General features: G+C 40.6%; 1 protein-coding gene across 7 annotated transcripts in view; it reads left to right on the forward strand.

Annotated features, from left to right (window-relative positions):
- NR3C2 (nuclear receptor subfamily 3 group C member 2) overlaps positions 1–22,330 on the forward strand; it is a 375,527-nt gene that overhangs the window by 262,306 nt on the left and 90,891 nt on the right. For all 7 annotated transcript variants that reach the window (XM_070047457.1, XM_070047456.1, XM_070047454.1 and 4 more), the window contains one exon: positions 1,619–1,735. In XM_070047457.1, coding sequence (XP_069903558.1) covers positions 1,619–1,735 — 117 coding nt within the window. The remainder of the gene's footprint in view (positions 1–1,618; positions 1,736–22,330) is intronic.

The raw sequence follows: 22,330 nt of genomic DNA on the forward strand, positions 1-22,330 counted from the left end.
CTTAAAACTCTCAAATCTGGTAGCTTCCATCTCGCCGCCTCTGAGGCCCTTGCTATATGTACTGTGAAATTTCTACACCCTTGTCCACCTCCACTGTGTTAAATCCCTCTCCCTTTGCTTTTTCTCCCCAACACTATGGCTTTCTAACATTTTATACAGTATATCTACTTTCCTTGCCTATTGTTTCTTTCTCCCAAAATAGAAAACTAACAAGAACTGAATCTTTGTCTTGTGCATTGCTGTATCTCCAGTGAGTCTACTAGTGCCTGGGACCTAGTAGACATCCAGCAAATATTTTGAATAAAAAACATGAACAACAGAGCTAGGCCACAAATTTCATATTTTGATGCTACTTTTTAAGCTAATGCTGTACCTGCATTGTGGGTATTTTTTTTAGCTCCAGATTGCTGTGCAGAATGAAACAAACATTTCCTATTGTATAATTTTGAAGTCTTCCCAGTGAAATCATATATGTCAATGATGGGCAGGCGTAGCAGCTTAAGAAGTCACTGTTTGCCAGCACTGTGGCTCACTAGGCTAATCCTCTGCCTGCAGCACCGGCACCCCGGGTTCTAGTCCCCGTTGGGGCGCCGGATTCTGTGCCAGTTGCTCCTCTTCCAGTCCAGCTCTCTTCTGTGGCCCGGGAGTGCAATGGAGGATGGCCCAAGTGCTTGGGCCCTGCACCTTCATGGGAGACCAGGAGAAAGCACCTGGCTCCTGGCTTCAGATCAGTACAGCGCGCCAGCCACGGTGCGCCGGCAGTAGCAGCCACTTGGGGGTGAACCAACAGAAAAAGGAAGACCTTTCTCTCTGTCTCTCTCTCACTGTCTAACTCTGCCTGTCAAAAAATAAAAAAATAATAATAATAAAGTCACTGTAGAGCCTTTGTGTGCAATGGTGATGTTTTGGTGTCTGAAGGAAGATTGCACCAATCTTCCTTGCACCAATCTTCCTTGCAGAAATCCATGCAGTGATCAACAAAATGCAAACCATGGGGAATGTAACTACTTACAGGAAAAGCTCCGTGGAATCAAATGTAGGGCTATCAAGTGCAATCAGAAGTCTCAGCTGCATGGAGCTGACCATACCCTTGTCTAGATTATCTGTAAATCACATCTCCCTCCCATATTTTCAAAGCACCTGGTTCATTTGTATATGTTATTTGTCTATTTATTCATTTTCTTCCACATGAAAGGCAGAGCCGAGCCAGAGGGAGAGGGAGAAACAGAAACAGAAAATGAGAGATCCTGCATCGGCTGGTTTACTCCACAGATGCTTATAACAGCCCGGGCTAGAGCAGGCCAAAGCCAAGAGCCTAGAATTCATCTGAGTTTCCCATGTGGGTGGCTGTGATCCAAGCACTTGGCATCATCCTCTGTCTCCCCGGGTGTGCATTAGCTAGAAGCTGGGTCAGAAGCAGAGAAGCTAGGACTTGAGCCTGCACTTTGATATGGGGTGTGGGCGTGCCAAGTGGCAGCTCTTGCCCTGCCTTCTATGTTTTTGAAGAGACTTTCAGGATTAAGAAAAAGGAAGTTTCATATGCTGATTATGTGAATTTATGTTTTACACTAGTATAACAGTTGCTTATATTAACAATTGCTCTTTATTATTAATTCAGGGCAACACAACTATTTATGTGCTGGAAGAAATGATTGCATCATTGATAAGATTCGGCGAAAGAATTGTCCTGCCTGCAGACTTCAGAAATGTCTCCAAGCTGGAATGAACTTAGGAGGTAAGTTTTGTGTTTTATTTTAATAAAATTTTTCTATGTACTGTAACTCCACCAGGATATACATACTTCCCAAACTGAAGCTGAAGCCATCATGGAGCAAAGTTTCCTGAAAATCATAAAAGTTCTGTTTTCGTACTAAAACGCTTTAGGAGAAAAGTATTTCTTAGCAAGAACTGAAAAGAGGTATATTGTATGGCTGTCGTCTAGTGATCCAAATTGTAAGCCCAAGTTTGCTCAGTTTCAAGAACTAGGCACTTAGCCAAAACCAAAGCCAAAGCGCTTTTAATTGTCATTGTCTGTTCAGAAATAAGACCTATATGTGATTTTTTAAAAAGTCCCAAATTTTCGATTCTGTGAATAGTATGGTGAAATCGACACAGCTGCATTAACATGGGCTGTAAATCATAATCCAGAGCATATGTGTCCTTGATGATTATTGAGAATGAAAATGCAGATTTTCCTGTAAGTAGTACCTGGGATGGTATGGTATCCTTTGTGTATGTATAAACTGGCCTAAAAATAGGACATTGCGCAAATATGTTGTCCTCTCATACGTTTCACAGTAGACAAAGAAGTGACTTTCATGACTGCTTGTAATTACCTTCGGTGGAAAGGAGCAAAACACTTCAGAGGATTACATTACGTTTTTGACAATATGTTGTCAATTTCACACAACATGGTTTGTTCAACATCATTATCTCCACCATTGGAGACTGACATGACTTCTCTCAAAGCCTGTATTATCTTGGACAGTAATAGGTTTACAAGTGTTATGCTTTCTTCCACCTGAGGACTTCTTCTTATTGCATCATTATAGGTATGCTAAGCAGAGGTCTCTTTTAAGATCTGTCAGGTTTATGAGATCTTCCTTGTCTTTGTTCACTAATTTGTGAATAATCCATGCATTCATGACACACATATTAATTATTCAAGTGAACACTGGCCAATACCATTTTTTTACCTCCAACAGAAGCAGCATATTTGGAAACCAACCAATCCTGTTTATCCACACCACCATTGACCTTATTTCCTTTTTTCATTATTGAACTTTGCCAAATACTTCCACTGTATCATAGTTCATTCCAACAATGACGTGGGTATTTAACCATTTTACCCTGAGAATTTCATTATTTGTATCAAATCTGTGATGGTATGCTCCTCTTGTTTGTTTTTTCATCAGTATTGTCCATTTTAGAAAACACTTCCCTGTTTTCCCTCATGATGCCTGTAACTTGGAATCCAATATTTTGAAGACAATTCATAACCAATGAATAGACTGTTAGAGAAACAGTCTGATTGTGGATCCTCTACCACTTGTGTAACTGTCTCACTCTCAAGCACACAGGTCACAACTTGTCAACAAATAACCACCAGAGACAGCACATCAGCATTTATCAGGCAGCAGTGCAGTGTATACCACTATGCGGTACACATCGTCCCAGTGTCTTAGTTATACGATGGCTACTTTAGAACATTGATAATTTGGAATACGGTGCACTCTTTGAAATAAAATGACAACATAGTTTTATAAAATCCTCTCATGAATGCTTTTCTTATATTACATAGCAGCTATATACATAACTTTAGTTGAACAGTTAGTAAAACTAATCTTTGCAAAAGAGTGTATCAGTTTTACAACGAATTTTAACATATTTTCAAGTGCTCTAATCATTCACCAATTACTCTTCGAAAAAGAATAGAACTCTAAAAACATAGTAGTCATTTCAAAGTTGCTATAAATTGTATATTTATTGCTAAGTTTTTATTGGTATCCTAAGTTTAAGATGATGGGATATAATGGGCTAACCAGATAGGAATACATTTCTAACTTTCAAGGTAAATGTAATAAAAGAAGACCTGTATGAAAAAAACCCTTTCACATGTTATGTTCACCAAAAGAAGGGAGAGAGTAAGAGAACAGAACCCAATGGAAAAAGGTTTAACGTCCATGGATGAGAAGATTCAACATCCTAAAGGCATACATTTTCCCTAGGGTAGTTTGTAAATATAACACAATCCTAGGAAAAATACAAACTAATCATTCTAAGTCCCTAAATAACCAGGAAAATTCTATAAAAGACAAATAATGTGGGGAACTTGCCTTACCAGAGAGTAAAATAAACTGTCTTATTACAGTAATTAAAATATTCTGTGGTGTATGTATGTCAGGCACATCAACATAAAAATCGAAGAATAGATCCAAGTAATAAGAGAATTTTGTATGTAATAAAGCTGACATTTCAGATCAGTAGGGAAGAGATAGATTATCCAATAAAAGTATTGTGACAACTGGCTACCCATCTGGAAAACAAGCCAAGTTGCGTCTAGACTTTTACTACACACCAAAATAAATTCTGGTGCTCCACAGATTTAAACTTTGAAAAATAACCGCAGAAGTACTGAAAGAAAGCCTGGACTTTTTTATTCTAAGTCTAGAAGACCTTTGTAAATATGAAATAAAGCCAGAAGATGTGCAAGTAAAATATTTCAGAAAATCAACCCTACTTACAAATCAAAGACATTCAGTCAATAACTGGTGGGAAACACCTGTAACTTACAAAGGATTGGGTTCTGAGGGCTTCCTACAGGTCCATAAGAAAAAGAAAGCAACTCTGTAGAAAAAGTGGTTAATATGAACAGAACATTCACATTTAAAAGCAATTGATTCTCAAAACATAGAACAGGACTCTGTAATCAAAGCAAGAGGAATTAAGAATGTAATAAAGCTTTTTTACAGATTAGCGAAAAATAGACCACTCTGATAAGATTGTTTGAGAGTGTAGAAATAAAGTCAAATTCAGTGGTGACGTCATGAATTTTAGGTGGGAGTACAAATTGGTACAACCCATATGGAAGACCATTTAGTTAGTTCAATAAAATGTTACAAGACACATACCCCTTGACTCAGCAATTCCATTTTTAGGAATTTAAGTATATTCTTGCCATGTAAGAAATGATATGCACATAAAATATTCATTGTAGCATTGTTAAATATTCATTTGTTCAGGAATGATTAAATAAATTACAGAAAACCCTTTGATATTAATAAAAATAAATGGAGATCTATATGTCACCAATGTGAACTGATCTTCAGTGTATTGTAGAGCAAAAAAAAGTTGCAAAATCTTATATGCTGAATGTTTTGAGTTGTATATCTATTTTAGAAAAATAACATGTAGAAGATTCTAGAATGATACACAAGAAACTGACAGTAGTGGTTATCCCAATAGAGAGTACTTGACAGGGATGAGTAGCAAACTAATTATAATCATTCTCTCCTTTGCCTTTGAATTTCTCATTGTACTGTGAGCATGTGTTGTGTACACATACTACCCATTTAAAAGAATGAAAGCTCTGAGCTGTTGACACTCTGGGCCAGAGAATTCTTTGTGTAGAGGAGGGCCCTGGGCAGGGTAGCATGTTTATCAACATCCCTTACCTAGTGAATGCCAGTGGTAATCCACTCTCCCCCAGTAGTGACAACTAAAAATATCTCGACACTTTGCCAGGTGTCCCCTGGGAACACTGAAATCATTGGTTTAGCAATAACAGAAAATCATAGTAAACACAATTTCAGTGGTCAGTATCATTTTCTGCTTTATTATATGCCCCATCGAGGCAGGAATTTTTGTCCCCCTTTCCTCCCCCCACCCCATTGCTTTGTCCCCAGGAACTAGTACAGTGCCTGGCACACTGGTGTTAAATAACAAATAAACACCTGTTGAGTAGCTATTCAATAGTTCTTCAGTTGGCTGTTTGTTGAATGAATAACTGGCGTTTTTGAGAGATTGTTGTGCTCTAACCACCATAATGCCAAAAGGACCCTTCTTTGGACCCCCTGAAAGTTTGATCATTTGAGTTTGTAAAACACACTGACAACTGACGGATTAGCAAGAGAAAAAGCATACACATTTGCTAACCTGCAAGCACAAGGGAGCACCCAAGGCATGAAACATGAAGACAGGCCACCTACTTGGAACTTAACTACCCTCTTTATAGGGGAGAAGAAGTGAGGCAAGTAGGCAATTTTAGAGGAAGAGCAAATCATTTTAGGGACAGAGAACAGACAATGGCCTGGCACAAAGTTTGTCTTGGTTTTGAATGTGCTGTTTGTCTCTCTTTACTGTGATGACTTTAATATTGCATGGCTAATGATTTCACAGGAGAGAATCAAAGTCAGTTGTGTCCCCTTTGGGCAGATCCAGTGTTCAGTAGATGTAGAGGGACTTCAGGGGAAGACCCTCCCTGTGCCTTGGAAGAGAAAAAGGAACAAGACACTGGAGGGGTGGCAGGGCAGGAGAAGGTCAGAGAGGCGTGAATATGAAGCCATATCTGGGTTCCCAGTGCTCAGCTTGCCAAAGTGCCATCCTTTGGGTCCCATTGACTGAGCCTATTACTTTGCTGGTTATACAAGTGAGTGAGTGCAGGTTCAGAGAGGTTAAAGAGCTGGCCCAGGGTCACAAAACTGGAGGAAGCAGGGTAGCCAAAACCAGAACCCAGTCTCTGTTGTTGGCACCAAAACCCATGCTCAGCATGGCAGAGTAGCCACTGCATGGCCAGGCCCAGATGACCTGTTAATGGCAGCTGTGGCACACAGGTGTTTTATTACCTACATCTATAATTACCTGTAAGTGAGGTTTGGCACAGCTCAGGATAACAAAATTCACATAATTTGTTGGTGTCTGTACTTGCAGGATAGGGATTGTGGTTTTCAGCAGAAATGGTACCAGAAAGAAGGTGTACTTGAAAGCTTAAGGCCATTGAAAATAGTCAAAAACAGGCAGAGGAGAAACTAATATTTATAAAATCTACATTTACTTAGGTTCAAGTTTTGATTTAACCACTTCTTGTTCCATGTTAAATAAATAACTTCCATTAATTGCTCAGCTGTGGTAATGCACATTACGCTTTTTTCTTTTGTAATTTTTTTTGAAGCCTTGCTTTCAGTTTCAGTTTAGGAAAAAGACAAGCAATTTTGTGCTATTGAAAAATACATAATGTGAAATTTAACCTTTAATGGAAGAAGCCGTTTCTAAAATTAAATTATGAGCTAAATTGAAGCCTCTTCTGAGGAGGTATGGCAGATGAGAGTATAGCGTCCTGCTTGGAAAACCATTCCTTTTAGCAAAGAATTATGACCCGAAGGAACAAAATCCAAAGCGCTTCCTGTACTACCTGTTGACTGTGGAATCCTAACCATGTCCCCAAAGTAGCCTCACCCTTATAAAGTGGAAGGAAGAAAGGCAGAAGAGTGTGTAGATCTGTACTTCTCAGAAATCAAAGCTATGAAATGTACCTCTTCCCTTTTCTCTGGACCCACTCACTCCCTCCTACACGTACTATTCCTTTTCTTTAAAATCCTGCTGGGCCTTCAGCTACATGCAAAGGAAAATACAGCAGAAGATGTGAGAACGTCAACAGAGAGACTGAAAGGAAAATAACAGCTCTTTTGGCCCCAAGCTGAGCCTGCCATTCTTTCTACAGCCCCTATTACCAGATCTAAAAAAGTCAGGATTCTATAAACCAGAGAATGTGCTGCTTGAACAGTCTCCTCCAAAGGAATTAATCACCTCACTTTCACATGCCAGTGTTGGAGACAGCGATCTATATATGTCTTTTAGAGTTTCTCCTAAAATATATGAAGCATAGCACTAAAGCTAACCGGTCTCCAGGCCAAAAATGAGTCTTTTGCAGTGTTTTCTAGCTTGACTGCACTCTGGCCATAGAATGTAATGGTCATAGTAGAGATTATTCCAGTCCTTCCATTTTACAGACGAGAAACTTAGGGTTCAAGATCATGTCATTAGAGACCAGAAGAATGCCATGCAAAGCTCCTAATTCAGCCTGCCTTCCTCTCTTCCTAACAGCCTGCCCCATATCTTTTCATAGATATGCTCAGATCCCCTCTTTCACATTCCCTTAATGAAGACTCTAAAATATTAAAATTTTGCTTCCTGTAGCCTTCAAAATGTTGAGTTTGCAAGCCACAGGATATCTCTAAGCTGGTTCCTAGTTCTGGTTCCAACTGACTTCCAACTCACATGTGAAGTTTTCCTTAATCCGAGAAATCCTTGTGTACACTTAGCAGGCACCTTTAAATGTGGCTGTAAAGGGTACCCCTGCCCCCCTTGGAATGGGACAGGCCATATGGAATGAGACCAGAGGCTCAGCCACGGCCAGGGGTTGCAGCAGCAGACAGCATGGTTGCTGTTTGGGGGATGGAGAGAAGGCAGCTAGGTGAGTAAGTTAGGAAAATGTCATGTTATTGCTGGGAACTGTTCAAAGAATCTCATACTCTTGTGCATTGCTGATAAGAATGGAACCAAAGCAAGGAAGATACTTAATTTGGAATTCATCCACATAATGCAGACTTAACTGGCCAATAAAATGATGGCTGTGAAAATTTATAACCACATGGAAGACTTTCTGAAAAAAGTAATAATAAAAATTAGTATGCAGAATTATTTAGGTTACCTTTTCAGTGATTACAAAATAAGTAAGATTTGCTTATGTCAAGAGATTGGTAGAAACATTAGGATACCGAAAACATTTGTTAGTGAAAGAAGATTAGGAATATGCTTCCTTTAATCTCTTTCCTGGTTCATTAATAATATGAGTATATTTTATAGTAAAATGTAAAGAAAATAGAATGCAGAATTATGAAGAGTTCTAAGAACAGAATTTTGAAATGAGTAGAAGAGATGCATGAGACTGAGCTGAAGAGGTGAGGAATGAAACATACAGAGGAGTTATAGCTGAAGGGAGCAAAAGGAAAAAGGACTGGAGACATCTAGTCACTGTGAAATACTTCAAAAACCCAAATGGAGAAATGAACATGGGAAGGCAATAAAAGACGAGGCCAAACAACAACAGACTTTGACAGACACACCAAACCCTGAGAGAGAGAGAGGGAGCGGACGTTTTACTTAAGGAAATTGGCTTCCCTGCCAGCAACTTCGCAACTAGTGGACGTGGTCACCTGCAAAACTCACATACAGAGGCGGCCTGGTGAGAAAAACCATAGAATCAGCTCCAGTGAGAGAGTAGGTTTAATATCTGGAATTCAATAAGAAAAATGAGCTTTCTATCTGTAGGGGTCTCATGAGGCAGCATATGCAGTAATGGTGGAGGTTTGCAAAGCCCAAGTGTACTGAATTTTATGGAGAGATGCTATTCCCCGTGTTTTTTTCTTGCCATTCCTCTTGCTTATAGACAATAAGAATTTCAATAGGAGTTTCAAACATAAATGGGGAAATGACATAGTTTTATACATCAGTTAAAAGTATGTGTTTGAAGGTGGGCTCTGTCCTAGCAGGTTAAGATGCCCAAGCTCCATGCTAGGCTCCTACTCCTGACTCCAGCTTCCTGCTAAAGCAGACCCTAAATGGCAGCAGTGATGGTGCAAGGTAGCTGGGTCCCTGCCATCTATGTGGCTTCAGTTCCCAGCTCCTAACTTGAACCTTGGCCCAGCCCTGGGCTGTCATGAGCATTTTGGGGAGTGAGCCAGCAGATGGGGGAATGCCTTCCTGCCTCCCTCCCTCTCTCCCTCCCTCTCTCTCTCTCTCAAGTAAAGAAGTAAAAAATACCTAAGATTTATTTGAAAGAGCTCCATAGAGTGAGGGAAAGACAGAGAGGTCTTTCATCTGCTGGCTCAATCCCCAGCTGGCCTAAATGGCTGGGGTCGGGCCAGGCCGAAGCCAAGAAGCCAAAAACTCATCTGGGTCTCCTTTGTGGATGCAGGGGCCCAAGCACTTGGGCCATCTTCAGCTGTTTTTCCCAGACCATTAGCAGGGAGCTGGATCAGAAATGGAGCAGCCAGGACATGAACCAATACCTGTTTGGGATCCCAGCATCAGAGGCATAAAAGGAAATTTTAGAGTGTGATTTTGGAATCTTCATATACAGGGAGACTGCCAAAAGTTAATGAAAAAAGCACATTATAAACATCCTGTGCATGGACTTCAAAATGTTTTGAATAACTTTCAATTCTCCTTCTCCATGAACCTTTTGAAGTGCCCTCCTACAAGTTCACCCATATTAATTATCATAGTAATATAACTGTTGAATTAACCACTGACATTTGTATGCTATAAATACTCATGGAGGAAAGTTTAAGACTGGATCCAAGTATTTATCTCTTCAATTTTAAGAAATTATTTTTATTTTTATTTCAGTTTTTAACTATAGATTATAATTTGTAATCCGTATGTACATTTAATTTTTGTTTCCTTCAATTCTTTAATTGGTGTCTGTTTTATAACTCATGACATCTTAGAGAAGGAGCAATGCAGGCATTAAATATAAAAGCCAATCCCTCCCCAGAAACAAGACACATTTGTGTGCACTCACTCATGCCTTGATGACCTTACCTGGGTAGGTGGCTTTTCTTGGATCACTTAAAAATATGGAGGAAGTTCAGGGTAGCTGTATATGGAAGCCCAGCATTTGCCTCCTCCTCCACCGTGAAAACCCAAAGCAGCTACATTAAGAGGCGAGTGCCCATGGGGGAGCAGCTGAATGCAGCGAGAGAACAGTGGGAATGCAGTAGGATACCAATAGCAGAGGAGGAAGAGGAACAACCAACAGAGAAGAGGAAGAGGAACAAAACAAGCCTGTGTGTCTGAAACCTGACCCCACAGCCAGAGGATTCCATGTGCAGGAGAAAGGATGAGCAGGTGAGGGTCAGCAGAGTCCATCTGCACAAATCCCTTACCTGGGCAACCCTCTCTGGACATGAATCCAGCTATCACAGACCAGCAACCCAATAAGGAGAGCTCCTTTGAAAATTCCCTGCTTCTTTGCTGCAGAGAAGGAACTGGAATTGTCCCTCCCCCACCCCTCAGAGCAAGGGCTGCAGCCATCAGTGAGGGGAGTCACTGCCCCATTCCATGCTGTGCTAGGAGACAGAAGCCCATGCCTAACTTCTTCCTAGGGACTCTAAGCACATTCCTGCATTCTAGCAATGCAGACTGAGCCCACAGGTTCCCTTGGGCCCAACAGAGCAATGGTGACCCCAACACACTTGCCCACATAGTGCTGTGTACCTCACTGACAATGGGAACGGGGCAATGGGATAGCCAGGCCTCAGGATTCTGTAGGCAAGGGACCCTGGCCCCCAGCATTGAGGCTCATCTTCCCCTCTCCATTCCTTCCCTGATCACTTGAAATATTGCAGGTTGCAACTGGAACCTGTGCATAGGGGGACCTGGTCAAGGTTCCCATGCACCTGCCCAGTCTGCCAGTGGAGGCTCAGAGCTCTCTGTGTAGTAGGTCTTGCAATAGGGTCAGAGTGCAAATAGGGGGTATGTTGGTGCTCTGGAAACTGCATTTCTGGGTAGGTGAAGATGACTGGGACTGTGCAGTCAGTCTGAACAGTGAATCAGCCTGCTCCCACTGGTACAGTGAAGGGCTAGGGAACTAAACTGCACACCAGTTGGCACTAGCCCCTTCCACTAATAGTAGCCAGAGGTGCTACACCATGCCCATCTCCAGTGTCACTCTGGAATCCTGCCCCTGCCATGAACAGCAGCCAGAGCTCTCTGACCCCACCCAGAACATGCCTTTGGGGCTCTGGCTTATGCCTTACGTGTGCCACGTAGTCCAGCAACACCTTGCTCTCTCTCCATGCCCCATCTAGCATCACACATCACTCCTGCTTGCTGGGGTGTTTGGCTCAGAGTTTCTGTGCTCAGGACTCCAGCCTTTCCCACGGAAGATGCCAGATTCTGGGGTGCTGCAGCTTAGTTTTGCTTGGGCCTGAGATATCTGCACCAAACTCAGCCCAGCAAGCCGCTCATGGAGAGTAGCCCAAGACAGTTTTTTCTGCTGTCAGAGCCAAAGTCACTCTCACAGATCCAGACATGCCCACAGACAGCATTTGTGGGACCTGCCTCCTCCACCCAGGATCAAGTGTGACACTTGGAGCTCTAGATCTGGATAGCATCTAGGAATCTGTAAGATCATTTGGTTCCTGGAGCCAGCACTGACCTTGCAAGTCTAGCTCCTGCCTTGGATACTGGCTATGAGTCTGTGTGCCAAGCACAACCGTAGCACCAGCAAGGCTTACTCCAACATCTGAGAAGCTCTTCATTGCAGTCCCTCCCTCGGCAGGCAGCTGGAGATTTACATAAGAGGATCTCAGTGACCACATAGAGCCACAGGAACAGCTGAGATCCCTGCTATAACCACCCTCAACCATTGCAATAAAGGGGCACAGGAAAACTGACTTTACTACAGAGTCTAACTAAAACTAAAGCTAAAACTGTCTATCAAACCAATATCCAGAAGCACATTTTTAGGAAAAGCTTCCCATCAACAAAAGCATCCTCTAAAAGTGATGTAAACAACAAATCCCTCAGATACCCCAACAATCAACATTAAAAACACAAGAAATATAAAAAAGCAAGGCAGTACAACTCCCCAAAAGGAAAACAATAATGTATTAATATCTGAGGCTGGCGCCGCGGCTCACTAGGCTAATCCTCCGCCTTGCGGCGCCAGCACACCAGATTCTAGTCCCGGTCGGGTTCTAGAACCGGTCTGTCCCAGTTGCCCCTCTTCCAGGCCACCTCTCTGCTGTGGCCCAGGAGTGCAGTGGAGGATGACCCAAGTCCTTGGGCCCTGCATCCCATGGGAGACCAGGAGAAGTACCTGGCTCCTGCCATGGGATCAGCGCGGTGCGCCGGCTGCAGCGCGCCAGCTGTGGCGGCCATTGGAGGGTGAACCAACGGCAAAGGAAGACCTTTCTCTCTGTCTCTCTCTCTCACTGTCCACTCTGCCTGTCAAATATATATATATATATATATATATATATATATATATATATATATCTGTCTGAGAAGAAAGAGAGATTGATGAAATGCCTGAGAATGAATTCAGAGGATTCTAAGGTTATTCAAAGAGATACAAGAGAAAAGAGATAAACAGTTAAACAAAACTAGGAAACAGTACCTGACACGGGTGAGAAATTTGGCAAAGAGATACAGATTGAAAAAGAATCAAACAGAAATATTGGAAATGAAGAACTCAGTAAATCAAATAAAAAATACAGCAGAGAGCTTTAACAACAGACCTGATGAGGTGGAAAAAAACAAAATCTGATCTGTAAGACAGGTCTTTTGAAATATCTCAGACAAAAAAAATTGAAGGAATGAAAATAGTATTTGAGAACTCTAGGATACCATCAAATGAAACAATATATGATTATTGAATATTTCTGAGGAATGAAAAATAAAGAATGGTTTAGAAAGCCTAGTCAATGAAATAATAGCTGAAAATCTTTGGGCCAGCATTGTGGCATAGCAGGTTAGACCACTGCCTGCAATGCCAGCATCCCATATGAGCACCTGGTTTGAGTCCCAGCTGCTCCACTTCGAATTCAGCACCCTGCTAATGCACTGGAGAAAGCAACAGAAGATGACCCAAGAACTTGGGCCCCTGCTACTCAAATGGGAGACCTGGATGATGTTCCAGGCCTATCCCAGCCCCAGCCATTGCAACAATTTGGGGAGAGAACCAGAAAATGGAAGATCACTTTCTCTGTCTCTCTCTCTCTTTAACTCTGCCTTTTAAATAAATAAGTCTTGTTTTAACAAAGAACCTCACCCTAACACGTCATAGTCCAACTTTCAAAAAGTAAAACATAAAAATAATATCCTAAAAAGCAAAAGAAAAGTGCCAGGTCACTTTGAAAGTGCCCATGATACTGACAACAGACTTCCCAATAGAAACTGTACAAGCCAGGAAGAATGGATATAGTCGCATTTCTGAAAGAAAAATCTACCAATCCAGAATACCTTTGGAAAAGATCTCAGTCGTATGTGAAGGTAAAATAAAGGACTTCCAAGATGAGCAAAAATTGAAAGACTTCATCAACACCCAGCCAGCCTTACAAATGATACTTAAGAATGTACTACATATAGAAACAAAGACAATCAGCATCACAAAAGAATATACACAAAGGAAACCTAGTGAAAAAGGATATTTGAAACAATAGGAAGTTTTATGGGAACATGGCAGGATCAAGTCATTACTTATGACACTATAGACCAAATGTACCTAATGGATATCTATAGAAAATCCCATCCCACATCTGCAAAATACACAATATTTTAATCAGTATATGAAACATTCCCTGGCAGTGGATGATAGAGTAGGCCATAAAACAAGTCTTGATAAGTTCAAGAAAATTGAAATGATTTCATGTATCTTTTCTGACGACAATGAAATGAATCTGGAAATTGACAAAAAAAAAAAAAGCAATGCTAGAAATTATGAAAATACTTGGACACTGAACAACATGTTTCTGAATGATTAGGGGTCATAGAAAAAAATCAAAAGGGAAATTTAAAAAATCCCTTGAAACTAATGAAAATGAAAACATGTCAAAATGTATGAGATACAGCAGAAACAGTGTTAATATGAAAGTTTATAACAATTAAGTTCTTACATCAAAAGATGAGAAGGTCTCAAATAAATAATCTAATAATGCACCTCAAATCCTAGAAAAACAAGAACAAGCTAAACCCAAAATTAGCAGAAGGAAGAAATAATAAAAATTAGAGAAGAAATAAACAAAATAGAAATTTGTTTTAAAAAATGTAAAATGTCAATGAAATAAAGAGCTATGATTTTTTGTAAAAACAAACAAAATTGACAAATATTTAGCCAGACTAATCAAGAAAAAGAACTTAATAAAATCAGAAATGAAAAAGAATATTACAACTGATAGGACAATAATACAAAGAATCATTAGGAACTATTATGAACAACTATGGAAAATCTATAAGAAATTAATAGATTTCTTTATACATATAATTTACCAAAATTGAGGCATAAAGACATAGGAAACCTGAATAGACCAATAAATACAGTTGAGAGTCAATCAATACTGGTTTGCCAACAAAGAAAAGCCCAAGGCTGGATGGCTTCACTGCTGAATTCTACCAAACTTTTAAGGAGGAACTAACACCAAATCTCTAACTATTCCAAACAATTGGGAGGGACGAGACTCTTCCAAACTTGTTCTATGAGGCCAGCATTACCATAATTCCAAAACCAGACCAGGATGCAACAAAAGGAGAACCATCGACCAGTTTCTCTGATGAGCATACATATAAAAATCCTCAACAAAATATTAACAAATCGAAAAAAAAACTTTTAAAAATTGAATATAGAAGGGACATATTTCAACATAAAAAAGCAATGTATGAGAAGTCCATAGCCAACATCATCTTGAATAGGGAAAATTTCCACTAAGATCTGAAACCAGACAAAGATGCCCACTCTCACCACTTTTATTCAATATAGTTTTGGAAGTTTTAACCAGAGCCATTAGGCTAGTAAAAGAAAATAAGGCCATACAAATCAGGAAGAAGTCAAACTACCCCTGTTTTAGATGATGTGATTCTTTATATATGGGTGTAAAGGTAAAAGACAGCCCCAAGAGACCATTAGAACTGACAAAAGAATTCAGCAGAGTTGCAGGATACAACATCTACACACAAAGATCAATAGCATTTTTATACATCAACAGTAATATAACTAAGAAATAACTTAGAAGAACAATCTCACCCAAAATAGCTAAAGAAAAACATAAATACCTTGGGATAAATTTAACCAAGTATATGAAAGATCTCTACAATACAGATTATAATATGTTAATGAAAGAAATAGAAAACACACCAATCAATGGGAAAATCTCCCATATTCATGAATTGGAATACTGAATGTTGTCAAAATGTCCATTCTACTCAAAGTAATTTACAGATTCAATGAAATCCTCATCAAAATTCCAGTGACATTCTTCACAGAACTAAAAAGGTATCCTAAAATCCATGTGGAAGCACAAAAGACCACAAATAGCCAACGCAATCCTAAGCACTAATAACTGAGCCAGTGTTGTGGCACAGCAGGTTAAGCTGCCACCTATGATGCCAACATCCAATATCACCAATGGTTCAAGCCCTACATGTTCTGCTTCCAATCCTGCTCCCTATTAATGGGCCTGGAAAGGCAACAGAAGATGACCCACATACTTGGGCCTCTGCCACCTGTGTGGAAAATTTAGATGGAGCTCATGGCTCCTGGCTTCACCTTGGCCCAGCCCTTACCCTTGCAGCCATTTGGGAAGTGAACCAACCAGATGAAAGATATCTGTGTGTTTGTGTGTGTGTGTGTGCCTCTCTCTGTATCACTCTGCCTTTCAAATAAAAGTAAATCTTAGGAAAAAAACCAAAATGATAAAAACTAAGCCAGAGGTATCACAATATCAGATTCTAAGACATACGGGGCTGTTGTAACCAAAACAGCATAGTACTTTGGATGTGTATAAAAATAGTTGAGTAGACCAATGGGACAGAATTGAAATCCCAGAAGTAAATCTGTGCATCTACAGACAAGTAATCTTTAACAAACATGTTAAAAACATTCCCTGGAGAAAGGATAGTCTCTTTAACAAACAGTGTTGGGAAAATAGGATTTCCACATGCAGAAGTTTGAAATAAGACCCCTCCCTTACACCCTACCCAAAAATCAATGTGAAATGGATCAAGGATCTAAACTTAAAACCTGAAACTATCGAACTGCTAGAGGAAACACTGCAAAACATTGGTCTAACAAAGACTTTTTGAGTAAGACCCCAAAAGCACAGGGAATAAAAGCAAAAATAGGCAAATAGGATTATGTCAATTATATCAAGCTAATAAGTTTCTGTAAAAAAAGTGAAGAGACAAGGAACAAAATGGGAGAAAATATTTGCACACTATGCATCTAAAAATATAGGAGCTCAGGAAACTCAATAACACCAAAACAAGCCACCTAGTCAAGAAATGGACAAAAAATATGATTGGAAATTTTTCGAAGAAGAAATATAAATGGCCAACAGACACATTTAAAAATGCTTAGGAGCATTAGCCACAGGGGAAATGCAAATAAAAACTATAATGAGGTATCACTTCACCCCAGTTATGGCTATTATCCCAAAATCAAAAAATAAACAAATGCTGGTGAGATTATAGAGAAAAGGGTACCCTGATACACTGTTGGTGAGAATGTAAATTGGTACAACCATTATGGAAAACAGTATGGCAATTCTTCAGAAAGCTAAATCAATCAATCTCTCTTTCTCTTTCTCTTTCTTTCCCTCTCTCTCTTTCTCTTCTCTCTTTCTCTTTCTCTTTTTCTTTCTCTTTCTCTCTTTATCTTTTTCTTTCTCTTTCTCTCTCTCTTTCTTTCACTTTCTCTCTCTTTCTTTCTTCCAAAATAAACTTGTTTTAATTCCATTTTCCAGGAACTTTCTGAAGTCCCCTCATACAGCTCTTTGTGGACCATAGCTCCATCCAGGAGCCTCCCCTTTGCCCATGGTCACTGGTATTTTCTGTAATACACAACTATCTTCTCCCTTGGTTAAAATAGTGGGATTTTTTTTTTCATTCATGGCACCCTACATTATTGCTATACTCTTTTAGATTATTAGTAATTGCAAGGTTTGTCTTTGTGAGGTACTGGGATGTCATTTAGGATATAACATGCTTTCAATTTCTAGGACTTTTCTCTTTGTTTTTCTTTTTATACCTGGTTCTTTTATGTTCTCAGCACACTTAACTCCCTCTGTCCTACCTTGTTGCTTTTGCTTACCCATGGTTTTCACTATACATTTCTACTTCATGCCTCCACTTTGCCTGTGTCCTGTAAGTGGCCTGCATGCAAGTTTCCAAGAGAGGGTCCTGATGGGTTGGTTGGGTCCTATCCAGTACAGTTTCTGATTGTGTGGAATCCTCCAGAGGGTAGGAATGAAAGGCTGCCTTCCCTCCCTGCCCCCAGCCCTTTCCTCATCCAGTTTGGTGAGACCAGACAAGGGGTGGGAATTTGGTGCAGCAGTAAAGATGCCCCTCGGGATACCCTCAACCTGTATCAGAATACCTCAATTCAAGTCTAAGCTCCATTCTTGACCCAGCTTCCTGTTAATGCACACCCTGGAAGATAGTGATGGTGGCTAAAGCACTTGAGTTCCAGTCAGCTGCATGAGAAACATGCGTTGAGTTCCAGGGTCCTGGGAATTTGTGACATGAAGCAGTAGATGGAAGGACTCTCTCCCTCTGTCTCTCGCCTCTGCCTTTCTAAATTAAGAAATCAAGAAAAAGTCTTAAAGAAAGCATGATGACCTATGAAAGTAACACCTTGACCAGATTTTTCCAAAAGGCAACAGTGTCAGTTTTTAATAATCAGATTGTCAAACAAAATAATAGGCTTTCACGATTTTTGTACTTGAGCTACTGAAGGTTTCCATTTAGAGTTGAAGACTTGGCTTTGAAATCTTACATGAACCAAAATAAAATACAAAAAGCACAAGTAAAGCCAACCTTAAACTTTTAAAAGTCATCAACTAACATATAAGGTGGGTGTTCTCTTGTAGAATATTTCTCTATAGCCGTACTGTTCTTTGTCCCTAAAAGCCAGCCCTGATCTCATCCCTATGACTTGGGGGTGAGTTCTGGGGCCAGATAGAGATGAGAAGTATGGGAATATGAGAGCTCTTCAACAAGTTTATGGAAAATGCGCATTAGTGACAAAAACTGTGCATGGATTTCAAAATTCTTTTGTACCAAAATGAACTTTAATTCTATTTTTCCAACAAGTTGTAAAGTACCTTTATGTTAGGAAAGGTAGAACAAAGCACTGATAACCTAGGCATGCAGATGCACTGCTCTCAGTCATCTGCACATATTTTAGGTGAAGTACCTGTGTGGCCTCTGTGGACTCAGTTGTATTCTCAACCCCAGACTCCAATGTGATCTCCATCAGCAAAGTTTTAACCATTGACTGCATTGACTTCCAGTTAAGAAGGGTGCCCCCTGAGGAATGTAATAATCTCTTTTTCATTTGAAAATCTAGGAACTAATAATTTGCTTCTTACTGGCTCTCTGAATAAACATCCTCTTCTTGCCATCTCCACATGAAATATGTGATTGTAAAAATGAGGAGAGGAAGCTATTTGTGTTACAATGAAGCCCTCTGTTTTTACCTCTAGAATATACAGAAATCCATTCAACTCACCCTCCTTCAGTCTTCCATCATAACTATCTAGGGTAGTTAATACCTTTTAGTACTTTTTCAGGTTCTGATTTTTCTGGATAGATGGCATATCTTTAAAGACCAAGCCAATGGTAACACAGTTTAAAAATAGTTTTATTTATTTGTCAAATTATAAAATATATACTCATTACAATGACTAATAAAGGAGAATAAAAGTTCCTTGTGATAAATGGGAGAGATGAAGATGGAGTTAGAGTCAAAATGTTTGCTGAACCTTTGCTGATGAAAAAATAATGATTTACTATTTGAGAAGAGATGCTTAAAAGCTGAACTAGCAGAGCTCATAAAAATGATCTCAGAATGTGCTGCCTCATTATTTTGAAAGGAAGATCTGTCAACAACAAATATAGGCAATTGCTGACTTAGGTCACGAAAAGAAGAAATTCCAAAGTGTAATTGTTTTATATTCCTCCAGGGTTTTGTGCAGTATGTTGACTTTTTTTTAAAGTTTAGTTTTTGAAAGGCAGAGTAACAGAGAGAGGGGAGAGAGCGAGAGCGCACGCGCGAGAGCTTTCTTCTGCTGATGCACTCCCCAAATTTCCACACCACCTAGGACTAGACTCAGCCAAAGGCAGGCACTAGGAACTCTTCTATGTGGATGACAGGAACTCAAGCACTTGTGTCACCATCTGCTGTCTCCCAGGTGCATTAGCAGGAAGCTGGATTGGAAGCAGAGGCAGTGCTCAGTCCCAGACCTAGTGACAAGGACTGCGAACTTCGCAAGTGGTGATTTAACCTGCTGCACCGCAACTCCCATTCCCAGTATTTGTTTTGAGAGTCTAATAACGTGAACCATTATTAAATAGTGATGAAATATTCATTCTATCATAATTACTTTCATATTAATTTGTGTATGGGGGCTTGTGGAGTTTAAAAATTGCATCTATAATCTATTGATGCATTCACCAAATGTCCGTAGCATGCATCTGAGATACCAGACATTCCATGGGGTGATTCGAGTTCAACAATGAAAAGGCACACACTGGCCTCACTTTCAAGGAGTTGATCTTTGAGAAGGAAGAAGTTTATTGTGGGTAGATAAGCATGGAAAATCTAGCAGAAGGGTAACTGAACAGCACTGTTACTATGGACAGTAACCCAAATGTCCAGAGTTCTTGGCGTTAGAGTGGTGTCAGCTACACTGAAACAAGGGGCAGCATCTCAGGATAGCTTCCTGGGACTCTGTCCCTCAGGGTTTGGGCTGCTTCATCCCAGGCATCTCCTTTGTGCGTCTCAGATAGGCCTGTGGCATCTACCCAGCCTTGCCAAGGCACTGTCTGCACCACAGCAGCTCAGCATCAACAAGACTTCCGGAGGGCCTGCAGCTCCCCTTCACTGTAGACCATTCTGTTCCAATATCCGCAACCCAGCGAAGTTCTCTACTTGACGTTGCTTCCTGAACTTGGGATGATGAAAATCTGCCCTATCACATTCACATCGAATAACTCACTCCAACTTTCTGAAAGAGTCCTGGCCTTCTCAGGATCTAAGTCGCTTCTGGTCTGAGGATAATGGAGGCTTCTCTGTGTACTCTGCTGGAAATTCTGGCCATGTCCATATCTCTTGCAACTCTTGTGACAGATCCTGGGAAACACCTGTGAGACCAAACATAGGGCAGCCTCCGTCTGTCACCTCCCTCTGGCTGTTGAACCAGCTTGACTCAAAATTGTTTCCCCCACTGGTCTCAATAATCATCAAAGAAACCGAGCCAAGCGTTAGGAACAATTACATTTTTTTTCATTCCTGAAGATTTATTTCAATGCAAAACTTCTTTTTAATGAGTTATTGTATTTGTTTGAAAGGTAGAGTGACAGAGACAGAGGGAAAGACAGAGTTTCACTCTCCAAATAGCCATAATGGCCACAGCTGGTCCAGGCTAAAGCCAAAACCCCGGAACTCCATCTGTATCTCCCACATGGGTGCAGGTGCCCCAGCACTTGGGTCATCTTCCTCTGCTTTCCCAGGCACATCAGCTGGGAGCTGAATTAGACATGGAGAAGATGGGATTGGGATTGGAACTGGCACTCAGATGTGGGATACCAGTATCCGTTGTGGCAGCTTAACCCACCATGCCACAGCACAGATCCCACCATGCAAAATTTTCTTATTCTAGCAATCTTCAAATAGATTGATTCTTAATTCTAAAATTAGACTAGTTCACAAGCCAACATTTTAATAGTTTCATTGTTATTTACTACCTATATATATATATATATATGAAGGCATAAAAGTATCACAGTTGGAAAAAATCATTAAATGAAAGGATCAATGACAGACATTTCATGTTAGTTGCTTAGAAACATTTATTTGTTAATTATCTCTATATATGTGTGAGTGTGTATAGAAAACAACTTATATCTCATGGTATAAAAACACTTTTCCCATCCTGAATATATATTCAGATTTTTAAATGAATAAAGTTGCCTCTGATAAGAAATTTTTAAGGCTGACTCAAAAGTTGACACAGGGGAATGACTGGGTTAGGAAGGCTATGAATTCAAGTCATCCTGCTGGGTGTTCTTGGGTCTCAGTACCTGTGAGAATCCCATAATAAATCACCCTGGGTGTGAGCGTGTGGCACAGTGGTTAACAGACCCTTTGGGACTCCCACATCTCAAATCAGAGTACCTGGGCTTAGGACTCAACTTGACCTCCAGTCCAGCTTTCTGCTTCTGCACATCCAGGGAGGCAGCAAATGATGGGTCAAGTACCTGAGTTCCTGCCACCCATCTGGGAGACGTGGATTGAATTCACAGTTCCCAACTTCAATCTAGCTAAGTCTTGACGGTTGCAGGCTTCTGGGGAGTGAACCATTGGATGGGAGACCTCTCTCTTTATCTCTGTCTCTCTCTGCCTTTCAAATAAATTGAAAAATAAATAAAAATTATTTAAGTAAATTTAAAAAAAAAAATACACAGGCCAGTGCTGCAGCTCACTAGGCTTATCCTCCGCCTTGTGGCACCGGCACACCAGGTTCTAGTCCCGGTCGGGGCGCCGGATTCTGTCCCGGTTACCCCTCTTCCAGGCCAGCTCTCTGCTGTGGCCAGGGAGTGCAGTGGAAGGTGGCCCAAGTGCTTGGGCCCTGCACCCCATGGGAGACCAGGAGAAGCGGCCAGGGAGTGCAGTGGAGGATGGCCCAAGTGCTTGGGCCCTGCACCCCATGGGAGACCAGGAGAAGCACCTGGCTCCTGCCATTGGATCAGCGCGGTGCGCCGGCCGCGGCAGCCATTGGAGGGTGAACCAACGGCAAAGGAAGACCTTTCTCTCTGTCTCTCTCTCTCACTGTCCACTCTGCCTGTCAAAAAAAAAAAAAAAATACATATACTCATCTGTGTCCTGCTCATGTAGAACCCCATGCAGTACATCTGATCTGACTCTGTGCTTGTTGCCTGTTCCCTAGAGCTGAAGACACTGTTCCAGAGATTGCTAATGCTGGCAGCATTTCTCAGAGAAAATTAAAAATTAAAATTAGAAAGCACTTTATTTTTAAGGCCATTTGGT

Source organism: Oryctolagus cuniculus, chromosome 8 (assembly GCF_964237555.1).
Source record: "Oryctolagus cuniculus chromosome 8, mOryCun1.1, whole genome shotgun sequence".
In the NCBI taxonomy this organism is placed as follows: domain Eukaryota; kingdom Metazoa; phylum Chordata; class Mammalia; order Lagomorpha; family Leporidae; genus Oryctolagus; species Oryctolagus cuniculus.